The following is a 20,000-nucleotide window of genomic DNA, read 5'->3' on the forward strand; positions in this document are numbered from 1 at the left end:
GCGGCTGCAGTGATGCAGTCGCTGCATCGGACCGTTGTGGTAAAGAGGGAGCTGAGTCGAAAGGCAAAGCTCTCTATTTACCGGTCGGTCTACGTTCTGACCTCACCTATGGTCATGAGCTTTGGGTAGTGACCGAAAGAAAAGATCGCGGATACAAGCGGTCGAAATGAGTTTCCTCCGCCGTGTGGCTGGGCGCTCCCTTAGAGATAAGGTGAGGAGCTCGGCCACACGGGGGGAGCTCGGAGTAGAGCCGCTGCTCCTCCACGTCGAGAGGAGCCAGCTGAGGTGGCTCGGGCAGACCCAGGACACGCTGGAGAGACTATGTCTCTCGGCTGGCCTGGGAACGCCTCGGGATCCCCCCGGAGGAGTTAGAGGAAGTGTCTGGGGAGGAGGAAGTCTGGGAGTCCCTGCTCAGACTGCTGCCCCCGCGACCCGGCCCCGGATAAAGCGGCAGAAGATGGATGGATGGATGGACATTTCAAACTGGTCCAGGAGCGATGAGAAAAGTGCAAAACTAAGAGTCTAAACTCTGAGGTCGGCCGCTGTAGCTCTAAACTCCACCTCCTGAAGTGTGATGGAGGCGAGAGGCCACTAGGGGGCAGCAGACTGTAACGTGAGAACACACATTTCAATCAAACTCTTAGAATCTACACGGAATCAGTCTCAGGGATTCAGCCCCGTGGCAGCTGTGACACAGAGAGGCCTGAACACTGGCGAGAGCAGTGATGGTGACCAAAAGGGACTAAAAGGGACCAAAAGGGACCAAAAGGGACCAAAAACCCACCACATGAGACTTCAGCACTATTACAGTCAAATCTACACTCGGGACTCGGGACCGGCCACAAGAGGGCTCCACCTGTCACATCTGAACTCATGGTGGAGGAGGGGGGTGCCACTGGTGGAGGAGGGGGGGAGGTGCCACTGGTGGAGGAGTGGATGGCACAAGTGCAGCAGCGTCATGCCACAGGCTCATTCCCATTTCACACGTCACTGTTCTGTCAAATAAAGCCTACGGGCCCAAAAAACCTCCAAAAATAAATTAAAGAGTGGGGTGAGAGAGAGAGAGGGTATAGACATTCAGCAAATGGTCGAGACCGGGAATCGAACCCACGACGCTGCAGTGATGGAAATGTGCTTAGTCATTTAATCTCTGTTCGGTTTGAATTAAAATGTATTTAAAACTAAAATGTTAGTGATGCAGACAGGACAGTTAGTTTGTATATTACTTGTAATAGTACTTGTGGTAGTACTATAGTAGTAGTAGTAGTAGTAGTAGTAGTAGTAGTAGTAGTAGTAGCAGCAGTAGTAGCAGTAGTAGTAGTAGCAGCAGTAGTAGCAGTAGTAGTAGCAGTAGTAGTAGCAGTAGCTGGTGTTGTAGTTCTCACCTGCGAGGAAGAGGGCGTTGGAGGGGCAGGACAGTGAACACACCTCGGCTCCTCCGTTCTTGGAGCAGGACAACTGAGCTCGTGGTGCTGGTTTCCCATTGGGCAGACACTTTACCGCCTCTGAGAAGACACTCACGTTACCATCAAGCACCAGCAAGCACCAGCAAGCACCAGCAAGCACCAGCAAGCACCATCAAGCACCAGCAAGCACCATCAAGCACCATCAAGCACCAGCAAGCACCAGCAAGCACCAGCAAGCACCAGCAAGCACCAGCAAGCACCAGCAAGCACCAGCAAGCCCCTCTCTCCTCCGAGCCTCAGAAACACTCCTCGACGTGTGACGTCATGTTTGACCTGTGACCTCTGTTTCTTCGTCTAATCACGATCTTTACGACTGTGAGACCAGGAAGTGACGTGTGTGTAATTCCAAGGTTGAAAAGTACAAATACTGCAGAACATTTGTACTTTAAAGCAGTATCTGTGCCGTTTGCGTACAATAATAAAGCATAAAGCAGCTTCAGTGGCTGTTCGAGGCGATTACAGGTGTCTGAGTGGTGAGTTGCTGTTGCCGTGGCGACGTCTGGGCGGCGGGGGTCATACCGATGCAGTCCTTCTTGTTCCAGTGCAGCTTGTACCCGGGCGGGCACACGCACTCGTACCCGCCCAGAGCGTTCACGCAGCCGAACTCGCAGCTGCCGTTGTTGATGCTGCACTCGTCCACGTCTGCAAAGGTCAAAGGTCATCGTCGTGTTAGAAAGACCACGTGTGTGCGACAGCGTGGTTTAGAGGGACGCTACATCACTCCGCCCCCTCAAGTCTCCGCCCCGTTAAGGCTCCGCCCCGTTAAGTCTACTAATGACATTTGCCCATGATTAGTGCGTTGCTGCTGCGCTCCTCTGTGATTTTTATATTGACTTGAGTCCGGAGCTTCCTCTCTCCTCCTCTCTCCTTTTCTCTCCTCCTCTCGCTTCCTTTCACCACTCTCCTCCTCTCCCCCTGTCGCTTCCTCCCTCCTCCTCTATCCTCCTCTCACCCCCGTTGCTTCCTCTCTCCTCCTCTCTCTTGTGTGTGTTAGCGTGTGTGTTTGCGTGTGTGTGTGTTAGCGTGTGTGTTAGCGTGTGTGTTTGCGTGTGTGTGTGTTAGCGTGTGTGTTAGCGTGTGTGTGTGTTAGCGTGTGTGTTAGCGTGTGGGTGTTAGCGTTTGTGTGTGTGTGTGTGTGTGTGTGTGTGTGTAGTACTGACCTCCGCAGTGCATGAGCCCGTACAGGATTGTGTTTGCGTGTTAGCGTGTGTGTGTTAGCGTGTGTGTTAGCGTGTGTGTGTGTTAGCGTGTGTGTTTGCTTGTGTGTGTGTGTGTGTGTTAGCGTATGTGTTAGTGTGTGTGTTAGCGTGTGTGTGTTAGCATGTATGTGTTAGCGTGTGTTAGCGTGTGTGTGTTAGCGTGTGTGTTAGCATGTGTGTGTTAGCGTGTGTGTGTTAGCGTGTGTGCTAGCATGTGTGTGTAGTACTGACCTCCGCAGTGCGTGAGCCCGTACAGGATTGTGTTTGCGTGTTAGCGTGTGTGTTAGCGTGTGTGTGTTAGTGTGTATGTTAGCATGTGTGTGTTAGCGTGTGTGTTAGCATGTATGTGTTAGCGTGTGTGAAGTACTGACCTCCGCCGTGCCTGAGCCCGTACAGGATTGTGTTTGCGTGTTAGCATGTGTGTGTTAGCGTGTGTGTTAGCGTGTGTGTGTTAGCGTGTATGTTAGCATGTGTGTGTTAGCGTGTGTGTTAGCGTGTGTGTGTTAGCGTGTGTGTTAGCATGTGTGTGTAGTACTTACCTCCGCAGTGTGTGAGTCCGTACAGGATTGTGTTTGCGTGTTAGCGTGTGTGTTAGCGTGTGTGTTAGCATGTGTGTGTTAGTGTGTGTGTGTTAGCGTGTGTGTTAGCGTGTGTGTGTAGTACTGACCTCCGCAGTGCGTGAGTCCGTACAGGATTGTGTTTGCGTGTAAGCGTGTGTGTGTTAGCGTGTATGTTAGCATGTGTGTGTTAGCGTGTGTGTGTTAGCGTGTGTGTTAGCATGTATGTGTTAGTGTGTGTGTGTTAGCGTGTGTGTGTTAGCGTGTGTGCTAGCATGTGTGTGTAGTACTGACCTCCGCAGTGCGTGAGCCCGTACAGGATTGTGTTTGCGTGTTAGCGTGTGTGTTAGCGTGTGTGTGTTAGTGTGTATGTTAGCATGTGTGTGTTAGCGTGTGTGTTAGCATGTATGTGTTAGCGTGTGTGAAGTACTGACCTCCGCCGTGCCTGAGCCCGTACAGGATTGTGTTTGCGTGTTAGCATGTGTGTGTTAGCGTGTGTGTTAGCGTGTGTGTGTTAGCGTGTATGTTAGCATGTGTGTGTTAGCGTGTGTGTTAGCGTGTGTGTGTTAGCGTGTGTGTTAGCATGTGTGTGTAGTACTTACCTCCGCAGTGTGTGAGTCCGTACAGGATTGTGTTTGCGTGTTAGCGTGTGTGTTAGCGTGTGTGTTAGCATGTGTGTGTTAGTGTGTGTGTGTTAGCGTGTGTGTTAGCGTGTGTGTGTAGTACTGACCTCCGCAGTGCGTGAGTCCGTACAGGATTGTGTTTGCGTGTAAGCGTGTGTGTGTTAGCGTGTATGTTAGCATGTGTGTGTTAGCGTGTGTGTGTTAGCGTGTGTGTTAGCATGTATGTGTTAGTGTGTGTGTGTTAGCGTGTGTGTGTTAGCGTGTGTGTTAGCATGTGTGTGTAGTACTGACCTCCGCAGTGCGTGAGTCCGTACAGGATGTAGCCTTTGTGGCACACGCACTGGAAGCTTCCTGGAGAGTTGACACACGTGTGGTCACATGTTCTCTCAAAGGAGCACTCGTCAATGTCTGTGGATCAGGACAGAACAATTCATGACACACTTAAGTCAAATAAAGGTTAATAAATAAATAGTTATACACATCATTTAGTTTTAGGTTTTAAATTCACTTTTGGTGAATCCTTTTAGAGCAATAGTTCCCACAGGAAAGGTGCATTAGCTGAAAAATGCTAAATGCTAAATGTGGCTTGAATATGGTGTACATTCCCAACATGAAGCAAGTTGGGTTGAAGTAAAAATGTAGCATTTTGTCACATAATAATTAAAAACAAGGTTTATTTAAGGGCTGCGCGGTCAGCAAAAACAATAAATGTATCTTTCCCCAATAAATGACTGATGGTGCCCCAATAAATAACTGGTGGTGCCCCAATAGATTACTGATGGTGCCCCCAATAAATTAATGGTGGTGCCCCAATAAATTACTGGTGGTGCCCCAATACAAGACTGGTGGTGCCCCGATAAATTACTGATGGTGCCCCAATAAATGACTGATGGTGCCCCGATAAATGACTGGTGGTGCCCCAATTAATGACTGATGGTGCCCCGATAAATGACTGGTGGTGCCCCGATAACTGGCCGATGGTGCCCCGATAAATGACTGATGGTGCACCGATAAATGACTGACGGTGCCCCGATAAATGACTGATGGTGCCCCGATAAATGACTGATGGTGCCCCGATAAATGACTAATGGTGCCCCGATAAATAACTGACGGTGCCCCGATAAATGACTGATGGTGCCCCGATAAATGACTAATGGTGCCCCGATAAATAACTGACGGTGCCCCGATAAATGACTGACGGTGCCCCGATAAATTACTGATGGTGCCCCAATAAATGACTGATGGTGCCCCGATAAACGGCCGATGGTGCCCCGATAAATGACTGATGGTGCCCCGATAAATGACTGATGGTGCCCCGATAAATGACTGATGGTGCCCCGATAAATTATCAAAATCAAGTTAATGATAATTTGAATTTGTATTAGGCGCCGGCCAAATGATGCACCCTATTTCAGTATTTAAATGTATTTACATCATATCTACAAATTACAATTCAAAAAATAAATAATCGAATAACTAAATAATTGAGCTATTTTTTTATTGTGCGTTTAGACCTGGTTTAGTCCTAGTTTAGTCCTAGTTTAGACCTGGTTTAGTCTTGGTTTAGTCCTGGTTTAGACCTGGTTTAGTCTTGGTTTAGTCCTGGTTTAGGGCTGATTTAGTCCTCCATAGCCACGCCCCCTCACTCTTCATTGGCCGGCCGTGGTCCTGGTTTGAGAGTGATTGACAGGCAGAGGAAACAATGACTCGTCTGAATATGCACAACATGTTTATTCCCATAAACCATTAGCTCTGCGGTTCTGGCCTCTCCACGTTCTCCTGGTTTATTCCAGGGCTAAAAATACACTTCAGATGCAGTTTGTCGGCGGAGGAAGTGGTCAGAGGGAGGAGGAAGTGGTCAGACGGAGGAGGAAGTGGTCAGAGGGAGGAGGAAGTGGTCAGAGGGAGGAGGAAGTGGTCAGAGGGAGGAGGAAGTGGTCAGAGGGAGGAGGAAGTGGTCAGACGGAGGAGGAAGTGGTCAGAGGGAGGAGGAAGTGGTCAAAGGGAGGAGGAAGTGGTCAGAGGGAGGAGGAAGTGGTCAGACGGAGGAGGAAGTGGTCAGAGGGAGGAGGAAGTGGTCAGAGGGAGGAGGAAGTGGTCAGACGGAGGAGGAAGTGGTCAGACGGAGGAGGAAGTGGTCAGAGGGAGGAGGAAGTGGTCAGACGGAGGAGGAAGTGGTCAGAGGGAGGAGGAAATGGTCAGAGGGAGGAGGAAGTGGTCAGACGGAGGAGGAAGTGGTCAGACGGAGGAGGAAGTGGTCAGACGGAGGAGGAAGTGGTCAGAGGGAGGAGGAAGTGGTCAGACGGAGGAGGAAGTGGTCAGAGGGAGGAGGAAGTGGTCAGACGGAGGAGGAAGTGGTCAGACGGAGGGCGAGTGTGTAAACACGACAGCGTTTCAGGGATTTAGACAAACGGAGCGACCACAGACGAGCCAGAGAGACGTTTCACCCTTTTTCCACCACTGCGACGGCGACGTGGAGACGCTTTGAAACATGACAACACTGGAAATGTGCTCCATCTACTGGCAGCAGAGGGAGTTACCATGGAGACAAAACAAAAGCTAGCTTACCCAGACGTGCTAATGTAAACGCACAGATGTGACGCAGGAGTCTGCGATGATATTAAAAAGAGCTCAGATCCAGAACGTTTGAAAGAGTGTTTTTGTGACGCTCAGAGAAGAGGAGCTCGTAAACAGGACTTAAACAGGACTTAAAACAGGACTTAAAATAGGACTTAAAACAGGACTTAAAACAGGACTTAAAACAGGACTTAAACAGGACTTAAAACAGGACTTAAAACAGGACTTAAAACAGGACTTAAAACAGGACTTAAACAGGACTTAAAACAGGACTTAAAACAGGACTTAAACAGGACTTAAAACAGGACTTAAAACAGGACTTAAAACAGGACTTAAACAGGACTTAAAACAGGACTTAAAACAGGACTTAAAACAGGACTTAAACAGGACTTAAACAGGACTTAAACAGGACTTAAAACAGGACTTAAAACAGGACTTAAAACAGGACTTAAACAGGACTTAAAACAGGACTTAAAACAGGACTTAAAAAAGGACTTAAAACAGGACTTAAAACAGGACTTAAAACAGGACTTAAACAGGACTTAAAAAAGGGCTTAAAACAGGACTTAAAACAGGACTTAAAACAGGACTTAAAACAGGACTTAAACAGGACTTAAACAGGACTTAAAAAAGGGCTTAAAACAGGACTTAAAACAGGACTTAAAACAGGAATTAAAACAGGACTTAAAACAGGACTTAAAACAGGACTTAAACAGGACTTAAAACAGGACTTAAAACAGGACTTAAAACAGGACTTAAACAGGACTTAAAACAGGACTTAAAACAGGACTTAAAACAGGACTTAAACAGGACTTAAAACAGGACTTAAAACAGGACTTAAAACAGGACTTAAACAGGACTTAAAACAGGACTTAAAACAGGACTTAAACAGGACTTAAAACAGGACTTAAAACAGGACTTAAAACAGGACTTAAACAGGACTTAAAACAGGACTTAAAACAGGACTTAAAACAGGACTTAAACAGGACTTAAACAGGACTTAAAACAGGACTTAAAACAGGACTTAAAAAAGGACTTAAAACAGGACTTAAAACAGGACTTAAAACAGGACTTAAACAGGACTTAAAAAAGGGCTTAAAACAGGACTTAAAACAGGACTTAAAACAGGACTTAAACAGGACTTAAAACAGGACTTAAACAGGACTTAAACAGGACTTAAAAAAGGGCTTAAAACAGGACTTAAAACAGGACTTAAAACAGGAATTAAAACAGGACTTAAAACAGGACTTAAAACAGGACTTAAACAGGACTTAAAACAGGACTTAAAACAGGACTTAAAACAGGACTTAAACAGGACTTAAAACAGGACTTAAAACAGGACTTAAAACAGGACTTAAACAGGACTTAAAACAGGACTTAAAACAGGACTTAAAACAGGACTTAAACAGGACTTAAAACAGGACTTAAAACAGGACTTAAACAGGACTTAAAACAGGACTTAAAACAGGACTTAAAACAGGACTTAAACAGGACTTAAAACAGGACTTAAAACAGGACTTAAAACAGGACTTAAACAGGACTTAAACAGGACTTAAAACAGGACTTAAAACAGGACTTAAAAAAGGACTTAAAACAGGACTTAAAACAGGACTTAAAACAGGACTTAAACAGGACTTAAAAAAGGGCTTAAAACAGGACTTAAAACAGGACTTAAAACAGGAATTAAAACAGGACTTAAAACAGGACTTAAAACAGGACTTAAACAGGACTTAAAACAGGACTTAAAACAGGACTTAAAACAGGACTTAAAACAGGACTTAAACAGGACTTAAAACAGGACTTAAAACAGGACTTAAAACAGGACTTAAACAGGACTTAAAACAGGACTTAAAACAGGACTTAAACAGGACTTAAAACAGGACTTAAAACAGGACTTAAAACAGGACTTAAAACAGGACTTAAACAGGACTTAAAACAGGACTTAAAACAGGACTTAAAACAGGACTTAAACAGGACTTAAACAGGACTTAAAACAGGACTTAAAACATGACTTAAAAAGGACTTAAAACAGGACTTAAAACAGGACTTAAAACAAGACTTAAACAGGACTTAAAAAAGGGCTTAAAACAGGACTTAAAACAGGACTTAAAACAAGACTTAAACAGGACTTAAAAAGGGCTTAAAACAGGACTTAAAACAGGACTTAAAACAGGAATTAAAACAGGACTTAAAACAGGACTTAAAACAGGACTTAAACAGGACTTAAAACAGGACTTAAAACAGGACTTAAAACAGGACTTAAACAGGACTTAAAACAGGACTTAAAACAGGACTTAAACAGGACTTAAAACGTGACTCAAACACGACTTAAACACGATTTAGCAGCTGAGTTTGAGCAGAGTTAAAAAGAGCCTTCTGCATGATTCTGTCTTTAAACACTCCCTCACAGCGAGAAGGTCCCGGCGTGTCTCCCATGGGGTCTGTATTGACAGTATTTACTCGGAGACTGTCTGCACCGGCGTGTTTCTCTTGCGAGCCGTCTGTCCTCGCACCGCGCTCAGAGCGTTTGTTTTGGCGGCGCTCCATGTGACTCACTGGAGTTTGAAGGTCAGAGCGTCAGAGGAGAACACACTGGAGACACAGGGCCAGCCAGAAACCAAACGCATCCACAGAACCAGAGCTGCAGTGTGCATTGATGAGGCGACTAAAGGCAGAAGAGCTCCATGTGAAAGGCACTGACAGGACCAAAGGTCACGCCTTTGTGTTTATCTGTATTTATCTGTATTTATCTGTATTTATCTGTTAAAAGATAAATTAAACTCACAATTCACTCCCAAATGTAAAAGTCTTTTCCTTTCTGCGGTTCCTCTTCTTAAACTTTTTAACTCTCTTTCAGGGTCTCTTTCAGGGTCTCTTTCAGGGTCTCTTTCAGGGTCTCTTTCAGGGTCTCTTTCAGGGTCTCTTTCAGCTCTGCCAACTGCTTTTTTGAACACATTTAAGACCAAATCCTGAGAAGTTGTCGAGTTCCAGACTTATTAAGGCCTTAAACTTGTCTTACTGGATTTAAGACTTTTTGAGACCCTGCGCAGACCCCGCCCTTCGTCACGAGCCACGGCCCAGCGGCGCTGGCGTCTGTGCGGTGCGTTCACTGACCTTGGCACGAGCGTTCGTCCGTCAGCAGCTTGTGTCCTTTCTGGCAGCTGCATTCGAACGATCCCACCGTGTTGCGGCAGAAGTGGTCGCAGCCGCCGTTGTTCTCCAGGCACTCGTCGATATCTGAGGAAAACAGAAAATCACACTTTACTCAAAAAAGCCCAGAATCCACGGCCGCAGAGTCGGACTGAGCCTTTTTGGATCGTAACGTGGACGAAGAGAAGAGTGTTAAACCCAGAAGTCCCGTCTGACGCCAACAGGAGCACGAGGAGGCGGAGTCACAGCTTTACGCTCAAACTGAGAGGAAAATAATGTAAACACAAATGTAAATGGATCATTGTTGGTGCTTTTGGACAATGTCATTTTAACCAAGAAGAATGCATTTCCACCCGACTTTCCACTTGTCTGTGTTTGTTTGTTTAGACCCCACCGCCCGAGAACGCCCGTGACCGCCCGTGACCGCCCGAGAACGCCCGAGAAGGCCCGTGACCGCCCGAGAACGCCCGTGACCGCCCGTGACCGCCCGAGAACGCCCGAGAAGGCCCGTGACCGCCCGAGAACGCCCGTGACCGCCCGAGAACGCCCGTGACCGCCCGTGACCGCCCGAGAACGCCCGTGACCGCCCGAGAACGCCCGTGACCGCCCGTGACCGCCCGAGAACGCCCGAGAACGCCCGTGACTGCCCGAGAACGCCCGTGACCGCCCGTGACCGCCCGAGAACGCCCGAGAACGCCCGTGACCGCCCGAGAACGCCCGTGACCACCCGAGAACGCCCGTGACCGCCCGTGACTGCCCGAGAACGCCCGTGACCGCCCGTGACCGCCCGTGACCGCCCGAGAACGCCCGTGACCGCCCGTGACCGCCCGAGAACGCCCGAGAACGCCCGTGACTGCCCGAGAACGCCCGTGACCGCCCGTGACCGCCCGTGACCGCCCGAGAACGCCCGAGAACGCCCGTGACCGCCCGAGAACGCCCGTGACCGCCCGTGACCGCCCGAGAACGCCCGTGACCGCCCGTGACCGCCCGTGACCGCCCGAGAACGCCCGAGAACGCCCGTGACCGCCCGAGAACGCCCGTGACCGCCCGTGACCGCCCGAGACCGCCCGAGAACGCCCGTGACCGCCCGAGAACGCCCGTGACCGCCCGAGAACGCCCGTGACCGCCCGTGACCGCCCGTGACCGCCCGAGAACGCCCGAGAACGCCCGTGACCGCCCGAGAATGCCCGTGACCGCCCGAGAACGCCCGTGACCGCCCGTGACTGCCCGAGAACGCCCGTGAACGCCCGTGACCGCCCGTGACCGCCCGAGAACGCCCGAGAACGCCCGTGACCGCCCGAGAACGCCCGTGACCGCCCGTGACTGCCCGAGAACGCCCGTGACCGCCCGTGACCGCCCGTGACCGCCCGAGAACGCCCGAGAACGCCCGTGACCGCCCGAGAACGCCCGTGACCGCCCGTGACCGCCCGAGACCGCCCGAGAACGCCCGTGACCGCCCGAGAACGCCCGTGACCGCCCGAGAACGCCCGTGACCGCCCGAGAACGCCCGTGACCGCCCGTGACCGCCCGAGACCGCCCGAGAACGCCCGTGACCGCCCGAGAACGCCCGTGACCGCCCGAGAACGCCCGTGACTGCCCGAGAACGCCCGTGACCGCCCGAGACCGTCTTAGACCTCAGCATGCTAACGGACACTTCCTGCTTCTCGGAGAATAAAACGCTGTATAAACAGACAAAGTGCTGGAGCTGAACAGATTTGACTTTATTACGTTAAGTTCTGACGATGCCGTGAATTAAATGTCACTTTTCCATCATCATCGTCTCATATTCATTGGAAAAGACTTCAGTGAGTGACACGAGTCTCTCTGGAAACACAACAATCACAGACACAGATCTGATGATCTGCTGAGAACAGCTTTAGTCCCAGTTTAAGTGATCAATGTGTCGACTTGACCATGAATTCTCTGAAGTCTGCTCTTGACGTTGTCGCGCCGTTAAAACAGAAGGTCATTAGGCCAAAGCGCGCCTCCCCATGGTACAACCAAGAACTGCGTTCACATAAACAAAAAGTTAGAAAGTTAGAGGGATTATTTCGTCGCTCTCACACAGAAGAATCCCTAAAAGCATGGAAAAGTTGCCTGCTGTCCTATAAGCAGGCTCTGCGTAAGGCCCAAACCAGATATTATTCAAATCTAATAGAAGTCAACAAAAGTAACACTAAATTCCTTTTCAGCACTGTAGCTAGGCTAACAAACTGTAGCTAGGCTAACAAACTGTCACAGTGCAGTAGAGCCCTCACTCCCAGCTACACTTAGCTCTGATGATTTCCTCCTATTTTTTAATAATAAAATAAAAACAATCAGAGATAAATTAGATGAAATTACCCCCGCTATTAGCCCTGAACTAGCCCAAGCTGTAAATCTAACGTCCCATATAAATCCACCTGTAAACCTAGAAAGGTTCACAGCTGTTGATCAAGCAGAGATAACTTCAGCCATTATGTCCTCTAAAAGCTCAACTTGTGTCCTAGACCCCATTCCAAGCTCCTCAAAGACATTCTTCCCCTAATTATAGACCCTATTCTTAATATAATAAATACTTCACTTGAAAGTGGCTATGTTCCACAGTCCTTCAAACATGCAGTCATTAAACCTCTTCTGAAAAAGCCTAATCTAGATCCCGACCTATTGGTAAACTACAGACCTATTTCAAATCTTCCCTTCGTCTCTAAAATCCTTGAAAAAGTTGTAGTAAAACAGCTTTGTCGCCACCTGCAGGACAATAACTTATTTGAAGTTTTCCAGTCAGGGTTCAGAGCCCACCACAGCACTGAAACTGCACTAGTTAAAGTCACAAATGATTTGTTATTAGCCGCTGACGATGGACTGGTCTCAGTCCTGGTTCTGTTGGACCTCAGCGCAGCGTTTGACACCATCGACCACAACATTCTACTGCAGAGGTTAGAATGTGATGTAGGTGTTGGAGGAACAGCCCTCAGCTGGTTTAAATCCTATCTATCTGATAGGTTCCAATTTGTTAATGTAAACCAGAGCTCCTCACCAAGCTCTAAAGTAATTTACGGTGTACCACAGGGTTCGGTACTCGGTCCAATTCTGTTTACTCTTTATATGCTACCATTAGGCAACATTATCAGAAAGCATGACATTAACTTCCACTGCTATGCAGACGACACTCAGCTGTATTTATCAATGAAACCTGATCAGAGCGATCAAGTAGACAGACTTAGTACTTGTGTGAAGGAGATAAAAACCTGGATGACACTAAACTACCTGCTTCTTAACCCTGAAAAAACCGAGGTCATTGTGCTTGGCCCTAAGCATCTACGAGACGCTCTATCTGAGCAGATAGTCACACTGGACAATGTCAGTGTAGCCTCCAGTTCTACTGTAAGAAACCTCAGAGTCTTATTTGACCAGGAGCTCTCATTTAAAGCTCATATAAATCAAGCTTGTAAAACAGCCTATTTCCATTTGCGCAACAAGAGCCAAAATCAGAAGAATCCTGCCTAAAAGTGATGCTGAAAAACTTATCCATGCATTTGTAACGACTAGATTAGACTACTGTAACTCCCTGCTTGCAGCGTGTCCTAAAAGCTCCATAAAAAGCTTTCAACTGGTTCAAAATGCAGCAGCAAGATTACTAACAGGAACAAAAAGAAGAGAGCACATTACGCCAGTGCTGAAGTCTCTTCACTGGCTCCTGTCGAGTTTAGAATCAAATTCAAAATTCTACTCTTGACCTACAAAGCCATAAATGACATGGCCCCATCCTACCTCAAAGATGCTATAGAACCATATCATCCAAACAGAGCTCTTCGCTCTCAGAATGCTGGCCTTCTGGTGGTGCCAAGAGTCTCTAAAAGTACTGTAGGAGGTAGAGCGTTTAGCTACCAAGCTCCTGTGTTATGGAATCAGCTCCCGACCCATGTTAAATATGCTGACACAGTCTCTTCATTTAATTCCAGGCCTAAAACGTTCCTCTTCGAAATCGCTTATGGTCAGAGTAGTTAGGAACATAAAGATAAACCCACAGCTTCAGCTACGCTGCCCTAGGAGTAACTGTGCTGGGGGAAGTATGACAGCTTGAGCACTATCCTCTTCTTCTTCTGACTACTTATTCTATCAAACAATATTTATTTTTTGATTCCACTTGCAAACTGTTCACCGCCTTCTTTTCTTTTCTTTCTCTCACTCCTGAGGACCTGTGGACCCAGATGCCCCTCTCCTGGTGAAGTGGTCCCTGCCCTGTGTGGTCGGTCCCTCTTCTGCCTGAAGAGTGGGTCCAGCTCCAGTCTCCTTGTGTCCGTCTGTCCGTCTGTGAGAGTCGGATCTCTCCTTCACTGGAACTCCTCCAGGTTTCTACGCTTTTTTCCCAAAGAGGTTTTTTTTGTAGTTTTTCCTGGCCGAGAAGGAGAGTCTAAGGACAGAGGACCCTGGGACATCGTCCATCGCCACCACAGACATTGTCTGACTTCATCGCCACCACAGACATTGTTGATTCATTTCTCCCTGTGGCCCTCAGAGGCAACTGTTGTTGTGATTTTGGGCCTTACAAAAATAAATTGATTTGATTTGATTTGATTTGATGCATGAAAACATTCTCACTTTATTAAATCAAACTGAACAAGCGAAAAAAAAAAAAAAAGGCTAAAACAGACTAAGACTGCGGGATAAAGTCACTCTTTCTCCGCTAAAACAAAGTGACAAACTGCGACGACGCGACACTGGATGAAAACGACCACCAATGAGCGCTAGCCCGTTTGAGCCCGTTTGAGCCCGTTTGAGCCCGTTTGAGCCCGTTTGAGCCCGTTTGAGCCCGTTTGAGCCCGTTTGAGCCCGTTTGAGCCCGTTTGAGCCCTGCGCTGCGTTTAGCCCCTTTGAGCACTGCGTTTAGACTGCGTTTAGCCCCTTTGAGCACTGCGTTTAGCCCCTTTGAGCACTGCGTTTAGCCCCTTTGAGCACTGCGTTTAGCCCCTTTGAGCACTGCGTTTAGCCCCTTTGAGCACTGCGTTTAGCCCCTTTGAGCACTGCGTTTAGCCCCTTTGAGCACTGCGTTTAGCCCCTTTGAGCGCCGACACAGAGGACGTTTCAGACGGACGACCACATTAACGCTCCCGTCGGGAGCAGATCATCAGGATTCAGTTTCTCTTAATGCACCGGACGAGAGCGCCACGTCCAAAAGAGCTCCATAAACGGATCAGTCTGAGGCATCCACCCTAACCCTCCTCTAACCCCACTAACCCTCCTCTAACCCCACTAACCCTCCTCTAACCCCACTAACCCTCCTCTAACCCCCCCTAACCCTCCTCTAACCCCACTAACCCTCCTCTAACCCCACTAACCCTCCTCTAACCCCCCCTAACCCTCCTCTAACCCCACTAACCCTCCTCTAACCCCACTAACCCTCCTCTAACCCCCCCTAACCCTCCTCTAACCCCACTAACCCTCCTCTAACCCCACTAACCCTCCTCTAACCCCCCCTAACCCTCCTCTAACCCCACTAACCCTCCTCTAACCCCACTAACCCTCCTCTAACCCCCCCTAACCCTCCTCTAACCCCACTAACCCTCCTCTAACCCCACTAACCCTCCTCTAACCCCCCCTAACCCTCCTCTAACCCCACTAACCCTCCTCTAACCCCCCCTAACCCTCCTCTAACCCCCCCTAACCCTCCTCTAACCCCCCCTAACCCTCCTCTAACCCCACCCTAACCCCCCCTAACCCTCCTCTAACCCCCCCTAACCCTCCTCTAACCCCACTAACCCTCCTCTAACCCCCCCTAACCCTCCTCTAACCCCACTAACCCTCCTCTAACCCCCCCTAACCCTCCTCTAACCCCCCCTAACCCTCCTCTAACCCCCCCTAACCCTCCTCTAACCCCACCCTAACCCCCCCTAACCCTCCTCTAACCCCCCCTAACCCTCCTCTAACCCCCACTAACCCTCCTCTAACCCCCCCTAACCCTCCTCTAACCCCACCCTAACCCCCCCTAACCCTCCTCTAACCCCCCCTAACCCTCCTCTAACCCCCCCTAACCCTCCTCTAACCCCACTAACCCTCCTCTAACCCCCCTAACCCTCCTCTAACCCCCCCTAACCCTCCTCTAACCCCACCCTAACCCCCCCTAACCCTCCTCTAACCCCACCCTAACCCCCCCTAACCCTCCTCTAACCCCACCCTAACCCTCCTCTAACCCCCCCTAACCCTCCTCTAACCCCACCCTAACCCTCCTCTAACCCCCCCTAACCCTCCTCTAACCCCCCCTAACCCTCCTCTAACCCCACCCTAACCCCCCCTAACCCTCCTCTAACCCCCCCTAACCCTCCTCTAACCCCACCCTAACCCTCCTCTAACCCCCCTAACCCTCCTCTAACCCCCCCTAACCCTTCTCTAACCCCCCCTAACCCTCCTCTAACCCCACCCTAACCCTCCTCTAACCCCCCCTAACCCTCCTCTAACCCCCCCTAACCCTCCTCTAACCCCCCCTAACCCTCCTCTAACCCCACCCTAACCCTCCTCTAACCCCCCCTAACCCTCCTCTAACCCCACCCTAACCCTCCTCTAACCCCCCCTAACCCTCCTCTAACCCCACCCTAACCCTCCTCTAACCCCACCCTAACCCCCCCTAACCCTCCTCTAACCCCCCCTAACCCTCCTCTAACCCCACCCTAACCCTCCTCTAACCCCACCCTAACCCCCCCTAACCCTCCTCTAACCCCACCCTAACCCTCCTCTAACCCCCCATAACCCTCCTCTAACCCCACCCTAACCCTCCTCTAACCCCACCCTAACCCCCCCTAACCCTCCTCTAACCCCACCCTAACCCTCCTCTAACCCCACCCTAACCCCCCCTAACCCTCCTCTAACCCCACCCTAACCCCCCCTAACCCTCCTCTAACCCCACCCTAACCCCCCCTAACCCTCCCCTAACCCCTCCTAACCCTCCTCTAACCCCACCCTAACCCCCCCTAACCCTCCTCTAACCCCCCCTAACCCTCCTCTAACCCCACCCTAACCCTCCTCTAACCCTCCTCTAACCCCACCCTAACCCTCCTCTAACCCCCCCTAACCCTCCTCTAACCCCACCCTAACCCTCCTCTAACCCCACCCTAACCCCCCCTAACCCTCCTCTAACCCCACCCTAACCCTCCTCTAACCCCCCCTAACCCTCCTCTAACCCCACCCTAACCCTCCTCTAACCCCCCCTAACCCTCCTCTAACCCCACCCTAACCCTCCTCTAACCCCACCCTAACCCTCCTCTAACCCTCCTCTAACCCCACCCTAACCCCACCCTAACCCCACCCTAACCCCCCCTGTTCTCCCGGTGTTGTTTCCCTGCCCACTAAACACATACAATAGGCTCCTCCCCTACAATAGGCTCCTCCCCTGAGCGGGAGTGTTGACCATGGACAACAGGCGGAACATGCAAAACTCTTCCTGTCAGTTCCAGGTATCAGTCCCACAACCCTCTGGCCGTGAGGCTCGGACCGCTTTGCCACTGCGCCACCTCTGACCGCGCCCTGTACAGAACGCTCCTCAGACGTGAACATTGTGTTTGTTCTGCTGGTGAACACGCTCCACATTCCCGCTGCGGTTTAAAAGCCAAAGGAATTAGATTTAGAGCCATTAAACAAACAGAAATAAAGAAAACAAAACACTGGCAGCAGAAGCCACTTTCCGACGGCGAGGGAACTATTAAAGACGGTTCAGCCGCTCCAGGAAAGCGGCTGTAATGACGGCTCACAGACCAATAAAGCTCCAGAGCCGCCGTAGACACCAGGACCCTAATGAGCCGCTCACAGAGCCGCTCGTCCACGCCGTGACCCGGGAGGAGCTCCTCTGTGTTTTTAAAGTCTACGCTCCGTTTCAAAGCTGTTTAAAGCGTCCGGGTTTTTACTGCGGGTTTATTGGAGCATGAAGGACGTGGATTCCACCGGAGGTCAGGCTCTGTTTGATCCCCATTGTACGCAATTAAAAAGACTCAAACACATCGTCCTGTGACAATGGTCAAAGTGCAAAGGTCAAAGTTCAGCTGAGGACAGAAACAGAACAAAGGGCAATATTCACTTTGTTTTCACTATAAAGTTCAGTTTGAACATTTATTTAGAGCATGAGTCGAATGAAGAGTCGACAAAGTCAATACAATAATCAATAAAGAGACAAATGTTTCATTTTCAGCTCATAGCACCCCAACGCACCCCAACGCACCCCAACGCACCCCAACGCACCCCAACGCACCCCAACACGCCCCAACGCACCCCAACGCACCCCAACACGCCCCAACGCACCCCAACGCACCCCAACGCACCCCAACGCACCCCAACGCACCCCAACACGCCCCAACGCACCCCAACGCACCCCAACACGCCCCAACGCACCCCAACGCACCCCAACGCACCCCAACACGCCCCAAAGCACCCCAACGCACCCCAACGCACCCCAACACGCCCCAACGCACCCCAACGCACCCCAACACGCCCCAACGCACCCCAACGCACCCCAACGCACCCCAACGCACCCCAACACGCCCCAACGCACCCCAACGCACCCCAACACGCCCCAACGCACCCCAACGCACCCCAACACGTCCCAACACGCCCCAACGCACCCCAACGCACCACAACACGCCCCAACACGCCCCAACGCACCCCAACACACCCCAACGCACCCCAACATACCCCAACGCACCTCAACGCACCCCAACCCACCCCAACACGCCCCAACGCACCCCAACGCACCCCAACACGCCCCAACGCACCCCAACGCACCCCAACACGCCCCAACGCACCCCAACGCACCCCAACGCACCCCAACACGCCCCAACGCACCCCAACACGCCCCAACGCACCCCAACGCACCCCAACACGTCCCAACACGCCCCAACGCACCCCAACGCACCACAACACGCCCCAACACGCCCCAACGCACCCCAACACACCCCAACGCACCCCAACATACCCCAACGCACCTCAACGCACCCCAACCCACCCCAACGCACCCCAACATACCCCAACGCACCCCAACACGCCCCAACGCACCCCAACGCACCCCAACGCACCCCAACGCACCCCAACACGCCCCAACGCACCCCAACGCACCCCAACACGCCCCAACGCACCCCAACGCACCCCAACACGTCCCAACACGCCCCAACGCACCCCAACGCACCACAACACGCCCCAACACGCCCCAACGCACCCCAACACACCCCAACGCACCCCAACATACCCCAACGCACCTCAACGCACCCCAACCCACCCCAACACGCCCCAACGCACCCCAACGCACCCCAACACGCCCCAACGCACCCCAACGCACCCCAACACGCCCCAACGCACCCCAACGCACCCCAACGCACCCCAACACGCCCCAACGCACCCCAACACGCCCCAACGCACCCCAACGCACCCCAACACGCCCCAACGCACCCCAACGCACCCCAACGCACCCCAACGCACCCCAACACGCCCCAACGCACCCCAACGCACCCCAACAAGCCCCAACGCACCCCAACGCACCCCAACACGTCCCAACACGCCCCAACGCACCCCAACGCACCACAACACGCCCCAACACGCCCCAACGCACCCCAACACACCCCAACGCACCCCAACATACCCCAACGCACCTCAACGCACCCCAACCCACCCCAACACGCCCCAACGCACCCCAACGCACCCCAACACGCCCCAACGCACCCCAACGCACCCCAACACGCCCCAACGCACCCCAACGCACCCCAACGCACCCCAACACGCCCCAACGCACCCCAACACGCCCCAACGCACCCCAACGCACCCCAACACGTCCCAACACGCCCCAACGCACCCCAACGCACCACAACACGCCCCAACACGCCCCAACGCACCCCAACACACCCCAACGCACCCCAACATACCCCAACGCACCTCAACGCACCCCAACCCACCCCAACGCACCCCAACATACCCCAACGCACCCCAACACGCCCCAACGCACCCCAACGCACCCCAACGCACCCCAACGCACCCCAACACGCCCCAACGCACCCCAACGCACCCCAACACGCCCCAACGCACCCCAACGCACCCCAACACGTCCCAACACGCCCCAACGCACCCCAACGCACCACAACACGCCCCAACACGCCCCAACGCACCCCAACACACCCCAACGCACCCCAACATACCCCAACGCACCTCAACGCACCCCAACCCACCCCAACACGCCCCAACGCACCCCAACGCACCCCAACACGCCCCAACGCACCCCAACGCACCCCAACACGCCCCAACGCACCCCAACGCACCCCAACACGTCCCAACACGCCCCAACGCACCCCAACGCACCACAACACGCCCCAACACGCCCCAACGCACCCCAACACACCCCAACGCACCCCAACATACCCCAACGCACCTCAACGCACCCCAACCCACCCCAACATACCCCAACGCACCTCAACGCAC

The 20,000-nt window shown here is 51.7% G+C and overlaps 1 protein-coding gene across 1 annotated transcript in view; it reads right to left on the reverse strand.

The window, feature by feature from the left end:
• Window positions 1–663: 663 nt before the first annotated feature.
• LOC140367203 (signal peptide, CUB and EGF-like domain-containing protein 1) overlaps window positions 664–20,000 on the reverse strand; it is a 68,415-nt gene continuing 49,078 nt past the window's right edge. Inside the window, exons 5-9 of the mRNA XM_072453558.1 lie at window positions 9,537–9,659; window positions 4,137–4,253; window positions 1,986–2,108; window positions 1,368–1,505; window positions 664–686 (exon numbers count right to left, since the gene is read on the reverse strand). Of these exons, the coding sequence (XP_072309659.1) occupies window positions 664–686; window positions 1,368–1,505; window positions 1,986–2,108; window positions 4,137–4,253; window positions 9,537–9,659 (524 nt within the window). The remainder of the gene's footprint in view (window positions 687–1,367; window positions 1,506–1,985; window positions 2,109–4,136; window positions 4,254–9,536; window positions 9,660–20,000) is intronic.

Source organism: Eucyclogobius newberryi, unplaced genomic scaffold (assembly GCF_026437365.1).
Source record: "Eucyclogobius newberryi isolate DKJ021-1_F unplaced genomic scaffold, fEucNew1.0.hap1 SCAF_2, whole genome shotgun sequence".
NCBI lineage: Eukaryota > Metazoa > Chordata > Actinopteri > Gobiiformes > Gobiidae > Eucyclogobius > Eucyclogobius newberryi.